We start from the raw sequence: 20,155 nt of genomic DNA, 5'->3' as shown, positions 1-20,155 counted from the left end.
TGTGTCTCTCCATGCAAAATAAATATTAAAAATTTAAAAGGTGATGCACATCTTTAATCCCAGCACTCAAAGGCAGGTGGATCTCTGTGAGTTCAAGGTGAACCTTGAACAGAGTGAGTTCCAGAACAAGTCAGAGCTACACAGAAAAATCCTGTCTTGAAAAATAAAGGAAGAAAAGAAGGAAGAAAGGAAGGAAGGGAAAGAAAAGAAAGAAAGAAAGAAAGAAAGAAAGAAAAGAAAAGGAAGAAGAAAGAAAGATAGGGACAAATTGGACTTCAAAACTATAATCCCACACTCGGGAGGTAGAGGTAAGAGAATTAGTGTTGGGTGTCTTCTCACAAACGTTTAACTACAGCTCCAGGGACTGAGACGCCCTCTGCTGGCCTCCCCAGGTGCCTGAATGCACATTTCATACAAACAAATGCACGTACATTTTAAACACACAAATGATGTCATTATATTATAGTATCAAAAGATAAAAAGAAATAATTTCATAAAGTAAATAAAACAAAACCTTGAAAAAATAAAACAGCAGAGAAAATTGAAACCAACCACAGCTGTCAAGAAGGTGGAGAAAATGCAAATTGGTGAAGGGATGGAAAATGGTTTGGGGGCCGTGAAGCACAGTACGGAAGTCTCTCAGAAATGAATCCACCATTACATGGTGATCTAGCAATGCTTCTTCAGGTGTCAATACCAAAACAGTCAAAACTAGAGACTTGTAGAGAGATAGAGTCGTCTGTGCTCAAACTAGTGTTTCTTGACGTGTGAGCACAGTTTACGTGTGCCAGAGAATGGGTCAGCAAAGGGAGGTAAATAATGGAACGTGATGTGCGTGTGTATGTGCGTGCGTGTGTATGTGCGTGTGTGTGTGCATGTGTGCTCATGTGTGTGTGTGCATGCGCATGTGTGTGTGTGTGTGTGCACATCCAGGTGTGTGTGCTTGTGCTCACAACACACATATGGAGGCCAGAGATCAACTTCAGGGATCTTTCTTCACCACTCCACCTTTTTCTGTTTTTGGTTGTTTTTGTTTTTGTTTTTGTTTTTTTTTAAGATTGGATTTCTCTGTGTAGTCCTGGCTATCCTGAAACTCACTCTGTAGACCATGCTGGCTCGAACTCAGAGATCCACCTGCCTTTGCCTCCCAAGTGCTGGGATTAAAGGAATGCACCACCACTGCCCAGCCCACAGATATTTTTTTAAAGTGGCTAAGATAGAAGTTTTATTTTATGTGTATTTTTAAAAGATGTATTTATGTATGTATAGTGTTCTGCCTGCATGTATGCCTGAAGGCCAAAAGAGGGCATCAGACTTCATTACAGATGGTTGTGAACCGCCGTGTGGTTGCTGGGAATTGAACTCGGGACCTTTGGTAGAGTGGGCAGTGCTCTTAACCACTGAGCCATCCATCTCTCCAGCCCCTGTGTGCATTTTTATTGTAATAAATCTATATTGTGTTGCTAGATGGTGCCTGAGACTGGCATATGCTCGGTAGAAGTTTTATCTCCTGCCTTTGCTGTTTTTGAGACAGTACTTCACTCCGTAGCCCAGGCTGAGCTGGAACTCTCGATCCTTCTGTCGCGGCCTCCCAGTCGCAGTGCTGAATTATAAGAATGTGCCTCCATGTCTGGGCATTAAAATAACGGCTCAGGGGTGGGATATCCAAGTAGCTAATAGATCAAATGGGTTTTGCACGGGTGAGGTTGTCTGGAGAAGGGAGACCAGCTTATTAATGAGCCAAGTGCAGACGTTCATGCAGTTTCGCTAAATCTCCACCAGGGGACGGTACTAGCGCATTTGAAAAGACCTAATCTATCTGGGGCTTGTGTATTGAGTTCTGGAGATTAGGGTTGGATCTGGGCTGAGACTAAACCTGGTCAAGGGGTGTCTCCTATAGGTAAACAGTCCCTGGGTCCCACTATTAAGGTTCAATGGGCCGACGCCGGTGTTGAGGCAGGATTCCAGGGGTACATTAGCTGAAGGAACCTTCTTAATGTGCAAAATGAAGCTCAAGGCTGGGGTTGGCGGAGCCGAGCTTGACTAGCTGTAGAAGAAACAGCAAGAAGGTCGGTCGTGTTCCGGGGTTCACGGCCTAGCCAACAATGAAAAGCCGTTTTGCAGCAACAATGAGGCCATTTATGAATTATTCCAGCTTTGACCGTATTCTGAGTTTGGGGTTGATTTGTTTATGGGCGGAGCTGGGGACAAAGCCCTGAGCCTTGCACACACTTGGCAAGAGCGCTCCTTGGAGCCTCCGGGCTCTTGTTATCGTGTCTCTGGAGCCATCAGCCACTCGGTCCAGAGCTCATCACTCAAAGCCTGCCCACCTTTGCAGGTGAGGGCATGGTCTCGCTTTGGAAAACAGCAGGTGAGAGCTCGAACAGGAGCAGGGGGCGGGGGGACGCCACAGCCCAAGGTGACCAGTATTTCCTTCTTCCCCAGTGATTGCCATAAAGACCGTCGTGAAACCCAGTCAGCACCAGTGAGAGGCCTTCTGGCTCCTCCCCTTTAACAGCTTTTGTGTTATTAGTAAAAACCTTCCCTCATCTCCCCACAAAATTTTATTCAGGATTTTTCCAGGAGACTCACATGGTGGCACACTCCTGTAATCTAAGCCTTTGGGAGACAGAGGCAGAAGGATCGTGAGTTCCAGACCAGCCTGGACTAGACAGTAAGTTACAGACCAGTTTAGGTCTCAAAACAACCCAAAACCTCCCCCTCCAGCCCCCAAGCAGCCCACTGTGCTGTGTGCGTGAGGCCAGCACCGAACGCTCCCAGCCCGGCAGCGAGTGCTCCCAGCCCAGCCTCTCCCCGTCTTCCTCTCATCTTAGCTATGCTTTTAAATTATTACATTTATTTATTTATTTTATGAGAATGTGTCCCTGCGTACGCATGTCACGGAGTCCATGTAATCCTTGTGCCGATCAGAGGGCAACCTGTGGGAGTCAGTTCTCCCCGTCCACCTTATGGGTCCCAAGGATTGGGCTCCAGGCTGGTCAGCAAGTGCCTTCACCCAACAAGCTGTCCTACTGGCTCTACTGTGTTTATATATTTTCTCGATATGTGAGTGTTTTTCTCACATGTTTGTATGTGCATCCAACGGTGTCAGATCTCCTGGAGCTGACGGTTGTGAGCTACCATGTGGGTTCTGGGAACCAAACCCGGGTCCTCTGGAAGAGCAGCCTGCACGCCAGCCTATTTCATTTGCTGCTTTTGGTTTTATTTGCCTTTTTGAGGCACGGTTCCAAGGTGACACTCCTTCTTCACCCTCCTCAGTGCTGGGATTGGAGGCGGGAGCCGCCGCACCTGGCTCATTCTCAACGTCCCCCTCCCTCGCCCTGCCACGGACCAGCTCAGGGGAGTCACTCAGACCGCGGGAGAAGCAGGGTCTTGGTATGCAGGAAGGCACAAGTTCGGCGAATGACAGACACAACACACAAGGAGTGCTTGGAATCTGCTGTACTTTTACTACATTTATGTTTTCATTTTATAGTAATCAAACAAAGAACAAATCAGAAGGCCATGTGTCAACAGTTGGCACAGTATGAAAGCTTCTTTTAGTCACATTACCAGGGACAGGTGTTAGACATAAAACATCCTTAGAAGAGGAAATCTTGTCCTTGAGAACATAAACCTCAGACAAGTGGTTTCATCTTATGAATAGAAAGTTTCTGTCTCATTGTCGCTCTCATGGCCCTTCCTCTTCCTAACCCTTTACTTCATCTACTGACCAAATATACCTAATCAGTTCTCTGCACCTGCTGAAATATACTTTTTAGTACCTTCTTATGCAGCAGACATCATGGGGGTTGGGGTCTAGCAAGCCTATCCATAAAGTTCAGAGTATAATATAACAGTCTTTGTCCATCAACATTAACCCATCTATTCCTTTGCTCATCATACACCCTGTGTATGACAAAGGTTCTGCTGTAGTCAGAGCTGTTCCTGAAGAGAATGATCCTTGTCTTATAGATATATAGACTATCATTATTATGAAAGAAATTGTGCAAAGCTCATATCCCGCATAGTCAGCTAACCGAGAAACCTGTCTATACCTCAGCGGTGGCTAATACCGGGCTGTCTGCCATTGACCTCCAGGAAGCCTAGTCCCATGGGACACATAGCTCCCGTCCAGAATAATGACATATGTCATGTCACACAGACCACACTGGAGTTGGTGTGGCACCGCCCCAGCTTGCTGCTGCCACAATGTCAGGACACTTCTTCCTCCAGGCTATTATTTGTTTCAATGTGTCTGTGGTCCCACAGGAATTGCATCCAGTGGAATTTGAGGAGTCTCTAGTCTGTGAATCCTCAGGGTTCACATATGGAAAAAAAAGCCATCTTGGGCACGGTGTTGCATGGCTGTAATCCCAACACTTGGGAGACTGGGCTGAGACAGGAGAATTGCTGTAAGTTCAAAGGGCCAGCCTGGGCTATACAGTGAGGTTATATTTTGTTTGTTTTAATACTCTAATGGGCCTGGAGAGATGGCTCAGAGGTTGTGAGCCCTGGTTGCTTTTCCAGAGGACGGGAGTTCAGTTCCCAGACTCATGTCAGTTGCCTGTAACTCCAGCTCCAGAAGGATCTGAGGCCTCTCTGTGGGTGTCTGCGCTCAGGAACACAGACAGGCAGGCATGTTATTGGATGAAAGGGTTCTGCAGAGCAAACCTAAAAACTCGACAGATAAAAGCATCTAGAAAACAAACAAGGGCTGGAGAGATGTGCTGATAGTTAGAAGCTTGATAGCTAAAAGTGCTTCTCCCAGAGCTCTGAAGTTAGGCTCTCAGCACCCGCATGGCATCCACAACCTTCTGTAGCTCCAGTTCCAGTGAATCTGATGCCCTCTTTTGGCCATTATGAACACTGCATTCATCTGATACTCAGAAATTCGTGCAGGCAAAATACATAAATACATAAAATAAAAAGCAAATAAAATTTTAATTAAATAAAGACTTGGTGTCATAGGAAGAGTTCTTTTTTGTTTCATTTCCGCAGAGTAGTCCATTGCGTGAGTCCCTCTGTGTACACCTCGATGTTATCATCCAGCCTATTTGGAGGACATTTGGATTGCTTTCATTTGGGGTTAAGGTCCTTATGGACATTTTTTTCTGATGCCCATGCTCACGTTCTGTAGACTACATGTCTAGCAAGGATAACAGGGCTGTGGGCTATGCGCATTTTAAGTGTGTGCATTAACTCTACCCTGCTGCTCCCTAGAAGACAGAACCGATTGCAACAAAAGAGGCGAGGTTGCTCTGCTGAGACTGCAAAGCCCAACTGACTTGAACTTGAGTCCCCTGCTCTTGGGTCCAGCCGCTTATTCAGCAGTGCAAGTTGGGCGCCTGAGATCTGTCGGCCTGTCAGACTGAAGGTTATTGGGGTCTGTCACTGGGGGGTTACCTGTCCTGACACTGTTATTCTGACCTCTGTCCCTAACTATTAATTATTAACTGCCCCCCTCCCCAAGAGCCTGCTATCCTAAAGATTTGCACAGTTAATCAGTCACTGCCCCCTCGCTGGGCAAGGGGCATTTGGTAGATCTGCTGTCTGCCCCTGGGGTGGTGTGTGACCAGGGACTTAACAATGCTCTGGACACGTCTGCCGCTCTCCTGCCACTCCAGACCCTCTACAGCTGACTGGCAGCCCCTGCGTTTTGATGGTGGGGCCTTCCATCTCAAGAAAACAGCGGAGCTGGCGCGGGCTTTGCTGGTGCTTCGCCTGTGCGCCTGGCCCCCATTGGTTACCCATGGACTCGCGGTGAGGAGCCGGCACAAGGACTGGTCTTAAATTGCCCAGACCTGGCTCTGAGCCCTCACTCCCTATCACCCAGTTTCAGGCCTGGTCTCAGCGACTCCTGGGCTCCCGTCTCTCGGGCGCACTTCTCCGGGCATCCATCTATGGGCAGTTTGTGGCCGGGGAGACAGCAGAGGAGGTGAGGGGCTGCGTCCAGCAGCTGCAGGCGCTAGGACTCCTGCCTCTGCTGGCAGTACCCACGGAGGAAGAACCGGACTCCACTGCCAAGACCAGGTGAGCAGAGAGAGGGCGGGGCCAAAGGAGGATGGGATGAGGGTAGGAAGGGGACCCCTAGGCTCTGGAAACTGACTTCCACTGGCCGGGCAGTGAGGCCTGGTATGAGGGGAACCTCAGCACCATGCTGCGCTGTGTGGACTTGTCACGAGCTCTCGTGGACACCTCTGGCCCAGCCAGAAATAGCCTCATGCAGCTGAAGGTGACGGCGCTAACCAGCCCTCGGCTTTGTGTAAGTGACAAGTGAGATGGGGGAGGGGGACACAGGTGTGGCTACCCAAGGCTACCCTCACCCACCTCAGCCACCACCCCATTTCAGAAGGAGCTATCGACTTGGATCCAAAAGTCAACAGGCTCCTCGGAGCTGAGCCCTGAGAGACTGGCAGAAGCTATGGACTCAGGCAAGGTAAGGAACAGAGGTGGCGGTCACTGAGGGTATAGTTGACATGGATAAATATGGATCACATGGGAGAGGGACTTGGATGAGAGGCTTACCAGAGGGGGCTCAGGACAGCAGCACTTTCTCCACAGAGAACAGGGCAGGAGGAGATCAGCTGCTGAGCATGGCAGGGCATACTTCTAATGCCAGCACTTGGGAAGCTGAGGCAGGAGGATCAAGTCTCTGAGGTCAGCCTGGGCTATGTAGTGAAACGTTTCTCGAAAACGCAAGGTGGAGAGATGGTTCAGTGGTTAAGAACACTTGTTGCTCTTGCAGAGGACCCAGGTTTCCAGCACCCACATGGTGGCTCACAACCACACATAACCCCACTTCCAGAGGATGCAGCCCTCAATCCCGACTGCCACGGACACCAGGCATACCTATAGTGCACATACAAACATGCAGGCAAAACACCATGCACATAACTTAAAAACAAAAAACTATGTATTTTTGGTGGTGGTGGTTTTGTTTTTAAGGCAGGGTCTTATGTATCTCAGGCTGGTCTTGAGCTCTCTGTACAGTCAAGGATGACTTTGAACTCCTGATCTTCCTGCCCCCACCTCCCAACTTGCTAGAGATACAGACATGTACCATTGTATCTGGTTTAAAGAAAAAAATGTTTTAGTCAATCAGCGGCCACACTGGTGTGTGCTTGCTGCAGTCAACAGCGGCCACACTGGTGTGTGCTTGCTGCACCAGCTCTAAGCCCTGTGTCTCTTCCTCTTGTCTTGCTTTGTTTTATGAAGCAGGATCTTACAATGTAACCCAGCCTGGCCTGGAACTTGCAATCCTCCTTCTTGGCCTCCCCAGTCCTGAGATGACTGATGTTTGCAGTCATGCCTGACCCTGATGAAGTCCTTGCGTCATTCATTCATTCATTCATTCACTCACTCATTCATTCATTCTTCCATTCCTTATTATTCCAGTATCCTCTCTCTCTCTCTCTCTCTCTCTCTCTCTCTCTGTGTGTGTGTGTGTGTGTGTGTGTGTGTGTGAGCATGCATGTGTCCATGTGCATGTACCTGTAGACATCAGAGGCTGGAAACAGGTACATTCCTTATTCACTCTCCATTTTTTTTGTTTTGTTTTGTTTTGTTTTTGAGACAAGGTCTCTTTATATAGCCCTGGCTGTCCTAGAATTCATCATGTAGACCAGGCTAAGGTGGATCTCACAAAGATCAGTCTGCTTCTGCCTCTCAAGTGCTGGGATTGAAGGCATTTGCCAGCACACCAGCCTGTCCCATTTTATGTTTTAACAGGCAGGCTCTCGCTGAACCTGGAGCTCACTGTAATGGCTACACTGGCTGACAGGAGCCCCAGGATCCCCAGGTCTCCATCCCTGAAAACCTGCTAGGGTTACAGTAGCCCAGTCTGTTCGGAATACACAATTCTCCTGCCTCAGCTTTTTCAGTGCTGGGATTATAGGCATTTGCCACTATACTGGGCCTCTTTTTTATTATTCTATGAGTTTGAGAAATTTTTGTTACAAAATGTTAACAAGCAAGGCATAACTGTACACTTCTAGAAGCCCAGCACTCAGAGGTTGAAGTGAGATCTCCAGTGTAAAGCCATCCTGGGATACAGAGTGGTGTCCTGTGCAAAAACAAGCAAACAAAAGTAAACAAGAACTACAGATGAGGCCTGGGGGTAGAATTTCCCTAGAATATACCAGTAAGAGGTCGGGGGAATAACTCAGTGGTAGAGCCCCTGCCTAGAATCCCCCAGTGAGGGGCTGGGGTGTAGCTCAGTGGTAGAGCCCCTGCCTAGAATCCCCCAGTGAGGGGCTGGGCTGTGGATATGTAATAGAGAGCTTGCCTAGTCTTCACAAGGTCTGGGTTTATCCTCAGCACTGCAGGGAAAATGACTAAAAAGTAAAAAGTTCATTGTGCAGTGATCGCCCACACACCTGCCACCTTTAACATTTAGCCACACTGCCATCCCAGTAAACCACCTTTAGATACCAACACTTGAAATGGCCTGGCATTATTTGCCTATAAGCTGCGCATATCCTCCCATGCCCTTTAATCCTCGCAAATACTGCACAAACGGCCGCCCTGCGGCATCGGGGAGGATGTGTCTAAGCATCTATCCTGCTGCTGCAATAACCACTCTGGTGAAAGTAACTGCAGGGAGGAGGGTTGATCTGGGCTTCATAATGTGTGGTGCAGTCCGTCATCACGGGAGATCGGGGCGGCAGGAGGTTGAAGCAGTTGGTCCCTCGGCATCTAGGGTCAGAAAGCAGGGAGCCACGGGTGCTAGTTTCCTGCTGCTTAGCTCCATCCCTCCATCGTGCAGTCCAGGATCCCCACCAAGGAATGTGCACCACCTCTGCGGGTGGATCTCCCCACGGCAACACAAGACAATCCTCCACAGGCATGCCCGGAACGCTGGTCTCTCAGCTTGACTGTTCTAACCATCTCAGAGGATAACGACAGCATACGACTGTCTACGCTCAGTGTAGGTGCAGGGTTTTCCTTTTTCTTTTTTCTTTTTTCTTTTTATTTGTTTTGTTTTGTTTTTCTTTTTTTTTTTTTAAATTTTTTTTCTAACAGATTTATTTATTATGTATACAATGTTCTGTCTGCATGTGTGCCTACATGCCAGAAGAGGGCACCAGATCTCATTACAGATGGTTGCGAGCCACCATGTGGTTGCTGGGAATTGAACTCAGGACCTCTGGAAGGAAAGTCAGTGCTCTGAACCTCTGAGCCATCTCTCCAGCCCTTGTTTTGTTTTTCAAGACAGGGTTCCTCTGTGTAGTTCTGGCTGTCCTGGACCTCACTTTGGAGACCAAGCTGGCCTCTAACTTGCAGAGTTTCCCCCTACCTCTGCCTACTAGGTGCTGGGATTAAAGGTGTGCACCACCACTGCCCGGCTGGCTTTTTCTTTTTAAATAAATCACTTTATTTTTCATTGCATGTGTGTGCACCACACGTGGGCAGTGCCCTCAGAGGCCCTAAGAGGGCGGTAGCTCTCCAGAAGCTAGAGAGACACACCGTCTCCTGCCGTTAGTGCTGGGAACTGAATTCTGGTAAAGCAGGACATGGTGTCTCCAGCTCTGCAAGGCTTTTCTGAAATTTTTTGACCTGCCATGGGGTGAATCCATGGAAACAGAATCTAGAGTTGGGGCGGGGGAGGTAATGGCACCTGCTGCCCATGGACCCATCTTACTTTGTGACGCTTCTGGGTGGCTGACGTCAGTTCACTTCTGCACCAAGTGCTTCAGGCTGTGAAGCACGCGGGTTAAAGCTTCCTAATTGTTTAAGCTAGATTTGTCTTAAGAGTTAAAAAGATTTTTGTTGAATGAAAACTACAAATCAAAGCAGGTTTGGCTATAAACACCTCCAAACCAGCACTTGGGAAGTGGAGGGAGAAGGAGAAGAAGCTGGAGATTTTCCTTGACTACACAGAAAATTTAGGTGAGCCTGGGATACATGAGATCCTGCGGGGGGCAAAGATAAGCCTTGATGAACTTCAGCAAACACACACAGTAGGACCACACAGATTCCCTTCCATACATGGGGACTTCCCATCACTACAGAATCCCCGTCAGTCTGACGGTTAGTTTTGTTTTGTTTGATCTTTTCTTTTTTACTTATTTATTTTTTAGGTTGGGGCTCATATAGCCCAGGCTGGCCTTTCACTCATTTTGTAGCCCAGGATAGTCTTTAGCTCCCGATCCTCCTGCCTCCATCTCCTGATAGGATTACAGGTGTGCACTGCCATGCCTGGTTTATGAGATAGTTCCATGTCTTCTTTGAGACTGGGTCTCACTCTGACTTTCTAAACTCTCTCTCTTTCTTTTCTTTTTTATTATCTTTTAAAATTTTACTGCTTTCATTTGTTTGTTTCTTTGGTGTGTGTGTGTGTGTGTGTGTGTGTGTGTATGTGTGTGTGTGTATGTGTGTGTGTGTGTATGTGTGTGTATGTGTGTGTATGTGTGTGTGTGTGTATGTATGTGTGTGTATGTGTGTGTGTGTGTATGTGTGTGTGTGTATGTGTGTGTGTGTATGTGTGTGTGTATGTGTGTGTATGTGTGTGTGTATGTGTGTGTGTATGTGTGTGTATGTGTGTGTATGTGTGTGTGTATGTGTGTGTGTGTATGTGTGTGTATGTGTGTGTGTATGTGTGTGTATGTGTGTGTATGTGTGTGTGTATGTGTGTATATGTGTGTGTATGTGTGTGTGTATGTGTGTGTGTGTATGTGTGTGTGTATGTGTGTGTATGTGTGTATGTGTGTGTGTATGTGTGTGTGTATGTGTGTATGTGTGTATGTGTATGTGTGTATGTGTGTATGTGTGTGTGTATGTGTGTATGTGTGTGTATGTGTGTGTATGTGTGTGTATGTGTGTGTGTATGTGTGTGTGTGTGCACCCCTGTAAACACGCATGACAAAGCATGGAGTGGAGGGGTCAGAAAACACCTTTGAGGAGTCAGCTGTCTCCTTCCGCCACGTGGGTCCTGAGACTTGAACTCGGGTCATCAGGCTTCGCAGCAGGTGGCTCAGGCACTGAACCATCTTGCTGGCCCTCCTTCTTTCTCACTGGATAGACTAGCCCAGGCTTCTTCAGCCTCTCAAATCGCAAGATTGCAGCACAGGCCACTACACCCTGAGAGTCACTTTCTGATTTCTCACAAATTCTTCACAGACAGACAGACAGACAGGCAGACAGACACACACACACATACTTTACCTGGGAAAGAGGGGACTTGGGTCCTGGAGGGAGCCAGTGGTCCTGAGCACTGTCCCCTTCCCTAATGCCCCTTAGAACCTGCAGGTCTCCTACCTCAATGCCGAACAGAATCAGCACCTGCAGGCCTCTCTCAATCGCTTACATCAAGTGGCCCAGGTAACACGTGGATGCCCTGGCTCCCCACCTCGCGGACACTGCAGGCCCTGACACCTTTCTCTCCCCCTTCAGTATGCCCGGGCCCAGCACGTGAGGCTCCTGGTGGACGCGGAGTACACTTTCATCAACCCCGCCCTCTCCCTGTTCGTGGCTGCTCTGGCCTTGCGCTGGAACAGACCAGAGGAAGGCGGGCCCTGGGTGTGGAACACTTACCAGGCCTATCTGAAGGTGGGCAGTGTGCTCTAAAGGGCTGTGGGTGGGGACCCAGCACCCTGACCCTCCTGAGTCTGCCTGTGCGTCCTGCAGAAAACTCACGAACGGCTGGAGCAGGATGCTGATGCTGCACACAAGGCTGGCCTGGCGTTTGGGGTGAAGTTGGTACGGGGTGCCTATCTGGACAAGGAGAGAGCCATGATGCAACTCCAGGGGAAGGAAGATTGCACTCAGCCTGACTATGAGGCCACTAGTCGAAGGTAGGGACAAGGCTGAGAGGCTATAGGAAAAATAATATATACTATAATATGTCACAAGGCTGAGGAGGCAATGATAGGGTTCCTATTGCTGGGAAGAGACGCTGTGACCACGGCAACTCTTATAAAGAAAACATTTCATTGTGGTAGCTCGCTTACAGTTCAGAGTTCACAGTCCATTATCATCATGACAGGACATGGCAGCGAGCAGGCAGACATGATGCCTGAAAGGTAGCTGCTACATGTTGATATACTGGCAACAGGAAGTAGACTGACTCACTGGGTGTGACTTGAGCATCTGAGACCTCAAAGCCTGCCTCCACAGTGACACACTTCCTCCAACAAGGCCACACCTCCCATTAGTGCCAGCACAACAGAAAAAGTGACTGTTGCACGAGGACCGAGTGCCAGGGTACACAGCTGGGACTCCAATGCTCTGACATTGGAGACAAGCAGATGCTCTAGGCTCACTAGGGGTCAAGGCAGCTGAAACATCCATCTCTAGGTTCAGTGAGAGACCCTGACTCCAACAGTAAGATGCACAGAGTTGGAGGAAGAGACCCAACATTGATCTCTGCCTTCTACATGTGCATACATAGGGAGCAAACATGTACGTGCATAAGTGCGCGCACACACAAGTGCACGCACACACACGTGCACGCGCGCACACACATACACACACACACACTCACGAATCCACATGTGGTATCTTGTTCTGTGTTGAGAAAACAGACAGGAGGATCCCTGGAGCTCACTGACCAACAAGTCCAACCTAATCAGCAAGCCCCGGGTCCCAGTGAGAGACCCTGTCTTAAAACACAAGGTGGAGGGTGACAGCGCAGGGGATAAAGTGCTTGTCTCAAAAGCACAGTCAGATCTCCAGAACCCATAGGAAAAGCTGAGCCAGTGTGGTGGCTGCCTGTCATTCCAGACTTGAGAGGCAGAGACAGGGGGTCCCGGGAGACAAGCTGCTAGCTAGACTAGACAGAACTGATGAGCCTGGGTCCAGTGAGAGCCTGTCTTAGTAAATAAAGTGAAGATCCATCGAGAAAGACACCCAGCGTCAACCTTGGGTCACAACCCACACACGTACACATGTGCACATGAACACACAGACATGTGTGCATGCACAAGCACACGTACACACACTTAAAATTTTAAAATTGTATGTAACTCTTCTTCAGGTTGCAAAAGCCTGACAGTCACTCTGCCATTGGCCCACGCCCCCAGCCCCTCACTGGGGGATTCTAGGCAGGGGCTCTACCGCTGACCCACACCCCCAGTCCCTCACTGGAGAATTCAACCACTAAACTATATCTCCAGCCCTCTTTTTACTTTTGTTTTTGAAACAGACTTGCTAAGTTCCCAGGGTGACCTTGAACTCCCTGTATAGCACAGGCAGACTTTGAACTTGCAATCCTCCTGCCTCATTGTCCAAAGTAACTGGAATGACAGACCTGCCCCACCAGGCCTGTACAATGGATGTCATCTCTCACTTGCTCATCACCAGCCATGGGGGTCCGTGCCAAACATCTTGTGTGTGTGTTCAGGTCACTTCCTCTCCAGGATTTGGAACACTGTTGTTTCCCACCTGGACAGCAACGTCCTCCTTCACTCCCAAAACCCCAACCCTCAACCCCCTCCCAGCTTACAGTTTTCCTCCGCACATCATCATTCCTAAGGCTGCCTCCCCATTGGTGGACACCTGGGTTGTTACGAATCTTCTGTAGATGTATTCATCACTCTTCTTGATGCTTGACAAAATCCCCGACAGTAGCAAGTTAAGGAAAGAAGGGCTTGTTTTAACTCAGGTTTGAGGGGGCAGAGTTCATAGTATCAGGGCGGCATGACAGTGAGAGGCAGCCAATCACATCACGTCCATACCAGGAAGCAGAGAGGACTGGATGCCAGTGCTCAGCTTATTCCACCAACCCCTCTAAGTCTCGTTTGTTTCGTTTGGTTGTTTTTTTGTTTGCTTTGGTTGGTTGGTTTTTTGAGATAGGGTTTCTCTGTGTGATAGTCCTAGCTCGTCTGGAACTAGCTCTTGTAGACCAGGCTGGCCTCGAACTCACAGAGATCCGCCTGCCTCTGCCTCCCGAGTGCTGGGATTAAAGGCGTGCGCCACCATGCCTGGCTCTTACTTTCTCTTTTTTGTTTTTTAACCAGGGACCACAATACATAAAATGGTGCCACCTGCATTCAGTGTGTGTCGCAGGGGCGTAGGGGTTCTTTCTTTCCCAGTTAAACTTCTGTGACAATGCCCAATGCCATCACGGACATGCCAGGAATTTTCTCTTATACATAATGTCCACATCATGTCATATTGAAAATTAAGACAACCAGTTAAGACAGGGCTGGTGAGGTAAAGGTGCTTGCCACCAAGCCTAATGCCCTGAGTTCCATCCCTAGGATCTCTGTGGTAGAGGGGGAGACCATTGGAGAGACCTCCACGTGTATGCTCTAGAATACACACACACACTGAAAAAAATATTATTTAAGAAAAAAATCCACCCATGCTATAGAGACCAATCCTGGGTAGTGCCATCTTGGGCGGAGACATGGTTTTGCTGTGAGACAGTCATTGGGTCAGAAGCCGTCCACTTCAGAAGCCCATGCTCGTCATCCCTGTTGATGAGAGGCTAAGGCAGGACATAATGAGCCTGAGTGTCAGAACAAAACAAAGTCCCGCTTTTCACCCCAACGTCCATCCTGACTTCTACTAAGGAAGCTTGATAAAGGTTACATGAGAGGGCAATGGTTCCGAGGAGCTCCTGCCTGAAGATCAAAGGAGGCAGGGGTCCCATCGTCCATTGCACTTGGCCCTCACTCCCTGGGGAGCTGAACAGAACTTCCCCCTTCAGTTACAGTCGCTGTCTGGAGCTGATGCTGTGCCGTGTGTCCCAGCATGGTCCCCTGTGCCACCTCATGGTGGCTTCTCACAATGAAGAATCTGTTCTTCAAGCAACTAAGCGGTAGGAGGTTGGAGGAGGGGAAACCAGTATGCCTAAGAAGCCCCATCCCTCTCTGTGACTACAAGACAGTGATGAGAAGGCAGTAGTGTGGGGGGGACAATGAGGAGGTACATGAGGGGATTTTAATTTCAACCTGGCATGATGATACACACCTGTTGTCCTCAGAAGGCAGAGGCAGGAGGATCAAGAAATTGATGCCAAATGGGTTACACAGTAATAAGGTTTTTTTTTTAAAAAAAAATTAGCCCCTTCTATGCCTGTGTATGTTCTATAGGCTCAGATATGAAAGGCATTGCTCCTTATTTCCTGAGACATAGGAAGGACTGGGGACTCCAGAGAGCAGCTGAGGCTCAATGGGTGGAAGTCTCATGAGAGCCCATGAGAATTGTTATTGATTAATGGATTTGATTTATATATGTGTGTGTATATGTGTGCACCCATGAATGCAAGTACCAGGGGAGGCCAAAAGAGAGTGCTAGACTCCCTGGAGCTGGGGTTACAGGCATTGTGAGCTGCCTGACTTGGGTATTGATAACCGAACTGGGCTTCTCTGCAAAAGCAAGAGCTCTTTGTTAAATTTTATTTGACTTTTTAAAAATGTTATGGATTTGGGCATTTTGCCTGCATGTGTAATGTGTGCCCATGTGCCTGCCTGGTGCCTGCAAAGACCAGAAGAGGGCACCAGATTCCCTGGAACTGGAGTTGTAGACAGTTGTTGAGTCACCATGTGGGTGCTGCGAGTCCAGTCCTGTCCTCTGGGAGAGCAGTCAGGGCTTTTGACCACAGAGCCATTTCGCCAGCCCTGCAGTGGTATTTGACATCGGGTTTGGGGCTAGAGTCATTTCTCAGAATCTGTGCAAATTTGTCCTAGGACCAATTTCCATGGAAACCAACATTTTCAGATGTTCAAGTCCCACACATCGGATGACATAGTATTTGAATATTTGCATATGACCCACGAACATCCTCCTGTAGGCTTGAAACCATCATGCTTATTCACAACACCTAGAGCAATGAATGTAAATGCTACATACATAGTTACACTAATCTAAGGGGGAAACCTGTGCCAGTGTTTACACAGACCTGATCCACCCTCATATCCGATCCCTGGTTGAATGTGTGGGTGTGGAATGTGGATCCAGCTGGCCAACTGCTCTTCCTCCATATTTGAATGCTCCGGTGGCTGGCTGGTCTCTAGATGTAGCCACTGTTTGGACTGATAACACGACCCCCTTCTGCAGCATGTGGGAGCTGGGCATTCCTCTGGATGGGCCGGTCTGTTTTGGACAACTTCTGGGCATGTGTGACCACGTCTCCCTGGCACTAGGTATGTGAATGGCTCACCCTCAAACTTCCACCCCCACCCTCACCCTCTCATTCCCTCTCACCTGGAGCCCTCCTGCTGTTTCCGGTCATGAACTGGCCCCACTCTCACAGAGGACCTGCAGCTGTCCCACCCTCCAGTTCCTCCCGGACGCATCAGTATTCTGGGATTTGGAACCCTCACAGGGATATGCCCTGTGTCTTCTCTCCTGACCTGTGCTGGTTCTCATTTATGGTGCCATATTGCCTGCACTTTGGGGTCCTGATTGCTGCTTCCTAAGGCCTTAGACTGGATTCCTTTCCTTCTATTGATTTTTATTGAACTCTACATTTTTCTCTGATCCCCTCCCCGCCTCTCCCCTCCCCGCTTCAACTCTCCCCCAAGGTCCCCATGCTCCCAATTTACTCAGGAGATCTTGTCTTTTTCTACTTCCCATGTAGATTAGATCTATGTAAGTTTTTACTTTCATAATTATTGAATTAGTCTTCTTGCTCTCTTAGAAGTATCTTTTTTTGTTGTTTTTTGAGGCAGAGTTTCTCTGTATCTCTAGCTGTTCTAGAACTCACTCTGTAGACCAGACTTGCCTCAGACTCACAGAGATACGCCTGCCTCTGCCTCCCGAGTACTGGCATTAAAAGTGAGTGCCACTACCGCCTGGCTCTTAGCATTATCTTAATAAACTGAGGGGTTTTTTTGGTTTGGTTTGGTTTTTTTTGCTAGATGGTGGTACAAACTTGTAATTCCAGCACTTAGGAGGCTGAGGCAGATTTGGGATTAGAATTGAGCCTGGACTACATAATAAAAGCCAATCTCATACCAACCAATCAGAAAGGAAGGAAGGAAGGAAATGAGGAAGGGAAGGATGGACAAGAGGAAAATTGTTTCTCTTAAATGTTTGCTGTAGAGTGTTTTAGTAGTGAATTATGTCTAATTCACCCAGTCTGCCATGTTCTGAGCAAAGGAAGTAGCATTGCTGCCGATGCCCAGGGACCTCTCTCTCTCTATCTCTCTCTCTCTCTCAACCCACACTCTGCCAATACTCTTCCCAACAGGACAGGCTGGATATTTGGTGTATAAGTCTATCCCCTATGGCTGCCTGGAGGAGGTGATCCCCTACCTGATCCGGAGAGCCCAGGAAAACCGGAGTGTGCTGCAGGGTGCCCGCCGGGAACAAGCACTGCTCAGCCAAGAACTGTGGCGGAGGCTGCTGGGAAGGAAGGCCTGAGGGTTACTCCATCAGCACCGTAGGGGCCATGTGCTCAATAAAGGTCCAGAGACTCTACCTTTGCCTGTATCTCCCTGAAGCTGCCTCCTTGGGGAAGGGCTGATCCTGGCCTCGGCCAACAGAGGTGGCTCAGATAGGTGGGGCATGTCTGAAACTCAAGAGGTCTTTGGTCCTGTGTGGTGACCTTTGGAAGGCTGGGGCAGGAGAATCATGAGTGCCAAGCCAGCCTGGGCTTCACAGTGAGTTCCAAGCCATCTAGAGCTACATAGTAAGGAGGAAGAGGAAGAGGAGGAGGGGAGAGAGAATGTGTGTGTGTGTGAGTGTGTGTGTGTGTGTGTGTGTGTGTGTCTTTAGATGACCCAGGGTGATAATGACTTGAGGCCGTCTATCCTGTAATGAACTTGGTCAGGGTTCTATTCAAGAATTCTTTCCATCTCAGAGGATGTGCAATAAATAACACGGATGAAGAGCAGGCACTAACAAAAGGCTGGGCCAAGGCCATGTGCCCAGGAGGGGAAGACCATTCTTTCAGCCAATAAGCACCGATGGACAGGCTGGGGAGATGTCTCTGTCAGGAAAATGTCTGATGCCCAAAGACATGAGGACCTGAGTTTAACCTCCAGTCGCCATATAAAACTCCAAGCCTCATGTGTGTACAGGCTGAGACAAACAGATATCGGTCGGCCAGCCTGGCCCAATTGGTGAGACACAAGTCCCAGCAAGGGATGTTGTCTCAAAAAAAGGGTAGCACCAGGAAGCTGTCTTTGTTGGGTTTTCTATTGTTGTGAAGAGACACCATGACCACAGCAATTCCCATAAATAAAACATTTAATTGGGGTGACTCAAAGTTTCAGAGGTTCGGTCTATTATCATCAGGATGGGGAGCATGGTGGCTGCAGGCAGACATGGTGCTGGAACTGAGAGTCCTGCATCTTGAGACAACAGGAATACTAGGCGGTATTATGAGCATATGAAACCTCCAAGCCTACTCCCACAATGGCACACTTCCTCCAACAATGCTATACATCTCCTAATAGTGCCACTCCCTATGAGATTGTGAGGGCCAATTACATTCAAACTACCACAGAAGCACAGGCAGGAATATTATAGCTTCAAGACGAGCCTGGACTACATAGTGAGACTCTATCTCAAAAACAAAACAAGAGCTGAGGACTCTTGCCAAGAATTCCCCTTTCTTGCCAAGAATTCCCCGGGGAGAGCCTGGAGCTTGGCTCAGTGGTAGATACAGTACATGCTTAACATATACAAGAGCTTGAATTTCATCTCCAGCACTGTAAATAATAATAAAGTTACAAAGATGGAAAGGAGCAGGACAGTGGTGGCGCACACCTTTAATCCCTGCACTTGAGAGGCAGAGGCAGGTGGATCTCTGAGTTCGAGGTACAGAGCAAGTCCCAGGACAGCCAGGGCTACACAGAGAAATCTTATCTCAAAAAACCAACAACAAAGAGGAAAACGCACAGAGAAATGGTACAGGTTAAGGAGTGAGAATCTAAGGGAAAAGGGATGCATAGCACTCAATGGTATAGCCTCAGGATTTGATCTGTGTTCCAGCCAGAGGCAACAGGAATCGTGGGGATTACAGGTGGAGGAGACATGTGTCAGGTTCCTCTACCATGTGGAGGGTGGGCCAAAGGAAGGCAATGGTGCTAGGCAGTGATCTCTTGCTTCAAGTGTTGTAGACAGAAGTTTCTATCCCACCTGGTCCCACAGCTATTCAGTCCCAAAGAAACAGAGGCTTATACTAATTATAAACTGTTTGACCAACTGCTCAGGCTTATTACTAACTAGCTCTTATAACTTAAATTAACCCATAATTCTTATCTATGTTTAGCCTCGTGTCTTGGTACCTTTTCTTAATAAGACAGTCTCATCTTGCTTCCTCTGCATCTTGCTGGTGACTGACTCTCTACCTTTCCTCTTCCAAGAATTCTCCTAGTCTGGTTACCCCACCTATACTTCCTATCTGGCTACTGACCAATCAACGTTTTATTAAACTAATATGAGTGACAAATCTTTACAGTGTACAAGAACATTGTCCCACATCAGAGTGGTAGGAATGGGACCAAGCTGCCCTAAAACTGAATGGAGCCAGCCCAGACTAGAGGAGACCAAATTGGTCACCCAACACAAAGGGTGTCAGACTTTTATTGGCGCAGGAGGGGCATGTGCTGGGGTTTGTTAGCCTTCCCTCAGTCAAGTGAAAGATGTTCTTTGAGTCAGAATCCCAGCAGGAGTACTGGGAGTCAAGGTCAGAGTAATTTTTTTATTTTGTGTATTTATTTACTTTTTGGTTTTTTGAGACAGGGTTTCTCTGTGTAACAGCACTGGCTGTCCTGGAACTCACTTAGTAGACCAGGCTGACCTCAAACTCACAGAGGGTAATAATGACTTTGAGATTAGTTACGGCTTTACAAGCTCTTCCCTGCTCCTTTCTCATTGTTGTCCACAAGCAGCCTGGTTTGTACTCGGTAGGTTAACACATGGTCAGCTCTGTGCGGGAGCTGCTGGGGTCAACTTGCTAGACATCCTGGGTTCATGACAGGGCTAGAGGATTTTCAGGCTGTAAGAAATAGGCACCCACTCCAATGAACCAAGTTCATCCCGTGTTATAGTATCGAGTACCCGGTTGTCAAAGAAGCAACATGTCTACATGTCAGGTTGAGTCGGTAGTCTCATTCGAAGTTTGTGGCAGGAAGGGGTCAGACATGGCGTGAAGGCAGAGATGCCGAGCCTTTCACCCCCTCTCCCACTCATCCATCAGTTTCTACAGCATCCAGGTAAGAGTGGATATTTTCTGGATGTGATAATATAAGCCTAA

General features: G+C 48.3%; 1 protein-coding gene across 1 annotated transcript; it reads left to right on the top strand.

Annotated features, from left to right (window-relative positions):
- The first annotated feature begins 5,552 nt into the window (after positions 1–5,552).
- On the top strand, positions 5,553–17,382 carry Prodh2 (proline dehydrogenase 2). The gene is made up of 10 exons (XM_075958183.1): positions 5,553–5,763; positions 5,837–6,033; positions 6,127–6,265; positions 6,353–6,439; positions 11,242–11,322; positions 11,395–11,550; positions 11,629–11,795; positions 14,654–14,764; positions 16,006–16,091; positions 17,141–17,382. The coding sequence occupies exons 1-10, from the start codon at positions 5,590–5,592 to the stop codon at positions 17,311–17,313; spliced, it is 1,371 nt and encodes a 456-aa protein (XP_075814298.1). The 5' UTR covers positions 5,553–5,589; the 3' UTR covers positions 17,314–17,382.
- The last annotated feature ends 2,773 nt before the right edge of the window (positions 17,383–20,155 follow it).

This window comes from Microtus pennsylvanicus, chromosome 1 (assembly GCF_037038515.1).
Source record: "Microtus pennsylvanicus isolate mMicPen1 chromosome 1, mMicPen1.hap1, whole genome shotgun sequence".
In the NCBI taxonomy this organism is placed as follows: domain Eukaryota; kingdom Metazoa; phylum Chordata; class Mammalia; order Rodentia; family Cricetidae; genus Microtus; species Microtus pennsylvanicus.
Note: the sequence above shows the minus strand (reverse complement) of the source record. Positions and strands in the feature narration are given on the sequence as shown.

What these genes read in the sequence shown, in the direction of transcription:
- Prodh2 (XM_075958183.1), top strand. Translation starts at nt 5,590, where the DNA reads ATGCTCTGGACACGTCTGCCGCTCTCCTGCCACTCCAGACCCTCTACA. An exon ending in TGGTTACCCATGGACTCGCG is followed by an intron (nt 5,764 to 5,836) that starts GTGAGGAGCCGG and finishes CCTATCACCCAG; the next exon opens with TTTCAGGCCTGGTCTCAGCG. An exon ending in AAGCTATGGACTCAGGCAAG is followed by an intron (nt 6,440 to 11,241) that starts GTAAGGAACAGA and finishes AATGCCCCTTAG; the next exon opens with AACCTGCAGGTCTCCTACCT.